Here is a 3,103-nt window from a genome sequence, read left to right on the forward strand (position 1 = left end):
CAGCTTCAGCATATATTTTAGAGAAGTGATCCTGCTTACCGCCTTATCAATCACCTGAGCAAGTAGATCTACCGATTTGGCTCCACCATTATGCCTCATGTCGTTGTGTTCACGCCAAATATAATATATATTGGTCTGCAGAGCCAGTCTCAGCAGAATAAAAGAAAGTGTATCAAACGTTCCTGTTGACAAACGCATGAGTGTTGTGTTCCAATCAGGGTCAGGGTCAGTACCAAAGAGGTTCCCTATTACCCTTAACCAGAGTGTGAATGTAAAGGGACATGCAAAGAAAATGTGGTCTCGCGTCTCATCCGGTTCTCCACAGTAAAGACAGAACTACGTTTCCCCCATTGGTGTGTACGGTAACCTGTTGCAAGCCTGTCTCGCACGGCCAGCCCCGTGATGAAAGCATAGCGAGGTACCCCCTGAGGGAACCAGACTAACTTATGCCAAAAGACTTCAGTCTTGCGTTCTCGGAGTTGATGCCAAGTTTCCGCTGCTACAAAATGATCACTATAGTCACCAGCACCCCGCTTCCAAGAAACACCATCATCTTCTGTTGCAACGAGAGAAAGAGGAAAACGAACAACATCCTCGACTACTTCTTGAATGTGAATGTCACGACAGTTGCGGAACCTCTAGACACCAACAAATAACACATCGCAGATTCTTTTATCCAGTGAGCTCTTTTAATCTGCCATTTTGGTGCCACAAATCCGTCCAGAATCTCACCGTACAGCCGTCTCTGATATCCATCCTGATAAGTTGCTTTTCTAAGGCTTTAAGTCTCAACAACTTCCTCCATAGCAACGAGCCTTGTCCCGTATCCCTTGCGTCCCAAAAGGTCTCACCACGAAGAAGGTACTGTCTCACCCATGTGCCCCATAAGGAGGTGGAACAGGAAAAGAACCGCTAGATGAGCTCCAACATAAACACTGTACTAACTTCTGTCACACGTCTGATACCTAGCTCTCCTTACACATAAGGATAACACACCTCCTCCCAAGCAACCTTGGCCTCAGAAGTAATATTAGGATTTCCACTCCACAAGAAGTCAGAGCACATATTTTCTATCTCATCAACACACGCTTGTGGGAGGCAGATCGCAGCACACCAAAAGTTTGTCATACTCGCTATAACTGACTTGATCATAAGTAAACGCCCCGCATAGGATAAAGCCTTACTCGTCCAAGAAAGAAAGCGGTTTCGTATCTTTGAAATAAGTGGCTCATAATCACTCCTCGACATGATCTTCGAAGTAAGTGGTAGGCCTAGGTAATCTGATGGGTAGTGCAGGAACAGACAGGCCAGTTGCACCTGCCTCATTGTGAAGCAATACTTTCCCTCTTCCTACCGCAAAGACCTTAGATTTGGTGATATTGATCCTCAGTCCCGGCATGTTTCCAAATTCCGCAAACACAAGCACAGTGTGACGCAGAGATACCGGGGTGCCATTGGTGAAAACGACGATGTCATCGGCAAAAACTTAAGTGAGACAGATTTGACCTCCTTACATTGAGGATGGTATCCAATCAACCCATTAACAGCAGCCTTGTTGAGAAACTTAGATAGGATATTACAGATTATGACATAGAGATAGGGAGAGAGCGAACAACCTTGTCGAATGCCTCTGCTACTAGTAAAGAAACCCTCAAGCTCCCGTTAACTGAGACTGAAAACTCTGCGGTGTCTATGCACCGCATAATCCATGTAACAAATAGATCCGGATACTTCATCGCTCGGAAGGTATCTTCAATGAAACTCCACTAACCGTATTAAAAGCTTTAGAAATGTCAAGCTTTATAGCTGCTCTGGAGGTAATCAGTGGCTTATGATAATCTTTGACAAGCTCCGTGTCTAGTAAGACATTCTCCAAAAGCAGACCCCCCTCCACAAAAGCGCACTGATTCAATTCGATAGCCTCAGGGAGCGTAGCCTTCAATCTACTCGCTAAGAGCTTTGAGATGACCTTGTAGATCACATTACAACAAGCAATAGGTCGAAAGTCAGACATGGTTTCAGCATCAGTGGTTTTCGGTACCAGCAAAAGCAGCTTTGCATTAATACTCTTCGGCATAAACCCGTAGATGAAGAAGGATTGAACAGCCGTGACAAAGTCCTTCTCGATCACCGACCAAGCAGCCTTATAAAACTCCATAGGAAAACCATCAGGCCCTGGTGCCTTATTACATGGCATTGAGAATAGTATTTCCTTGATCTCCGCAGCCTGCACAGGACGCATAAGCCTAGCAGCATCTTCACGAGAGCACTGATGATCGATAAGCTCAAAAAGCACCTCCGGAGAAGCACGCACGGGGTTGTGAATAGAGCCATTCAAAAACGTTTCAAAATGGTTCGCTGCCTCACGCTTGATATCAGAGAGCGAGGTGAGAATACGGCCATCCAGAGTTACAATTCTCCTAATGGTATTCCTCACGTTCCTACTTTGTTTTTATATGTTTTGGTTAACATTACTTTTTATGTAAACTTAAGTACTTTATAACCTTAGTATATAGCAACTATTTTCATGTTATATACAATGTTCTGATATTAGTATTTTTTTTTTCTTATATTAGTATTGTTATTAGGGGTGAGTATTTCGGTACCCCGTTTGGGTTTGATTCCAGTCTATTTGGATCGAGTATCAACAGATATTTGGAGTATTTTTATTGTTTTGAGTATTTTTAGTTATTTTGAATATTTAGTCTTGGTTGTTTATATATATTTTCAAGTAGTTTGGACAATTTTAAAATTTCTTATATATTTTGGATAGTTTTGGATATTATCTAACGATAACTAATATATTTTAGTATATAAATTCGATTCAGATATTTTTGGATATCCAAAATATTAGTGTTTGGATCTGGATCAGTTTTTTTATTTCAGTTCTCCAAATACCAAACTTTTGAACTTGTTTAGATATTTAAATATTTTTGTTAAGGTTCAGTACTATTTTTTGAATCGGATTTGGTACTTTGGATTTGGGTATATTGATCATCCGTACTTGTTATACTTTTAACAAAAAACTAAAATCTTTTATAATCGTCTTTAATTATTTTTTTAACACGAATACTTCCATTAATTAAAAAAGAGTGCCAGCCCA

At 41.1% G+C, this 3,103-nt stretch overlaps 1 protein-coding gene across 1 annotated transcript; it reads right to left on the minus strand.

Moving 5' to 3' along the window:
• Positions 1-254: 254 nt before the first annotated feature.
• LOC106330566 lies at positions 255-1,128 on the minus strand. The gene is made up of 3 exons (XM_013769012.1): positions 997-1,128; positions 733-912; positions 255-638 (listed from the first exon to the last, which is right to left on the minus strand). Exons 1-3 carry the CDS (start codon positions 1,126-1,128, stop codon positions 255-257), a joined length of 696 nt encoding a protein of 231 aa, XP_013624466.1.
• Between the last annotated feature and the right edge of the window lie 1,975 nt (positions 1,129-3,103).

This window comes from Brassica oleracea, chromosome C3, assembly GCF_000695525.1.
Source record: "Brassica oleracea var. oleracea cultivar TO1000 chromosome C3, BOL, whole genome shotgun sequence".
In the NCBI taxonomy this organism is placed as follows: domain Eukaryota; kingdom Viridiplantae; phylum Streptophyta; class Magnoliopsida; order Brassicales; family Brassicaceae; genus Brassica; species Brassica oleracea.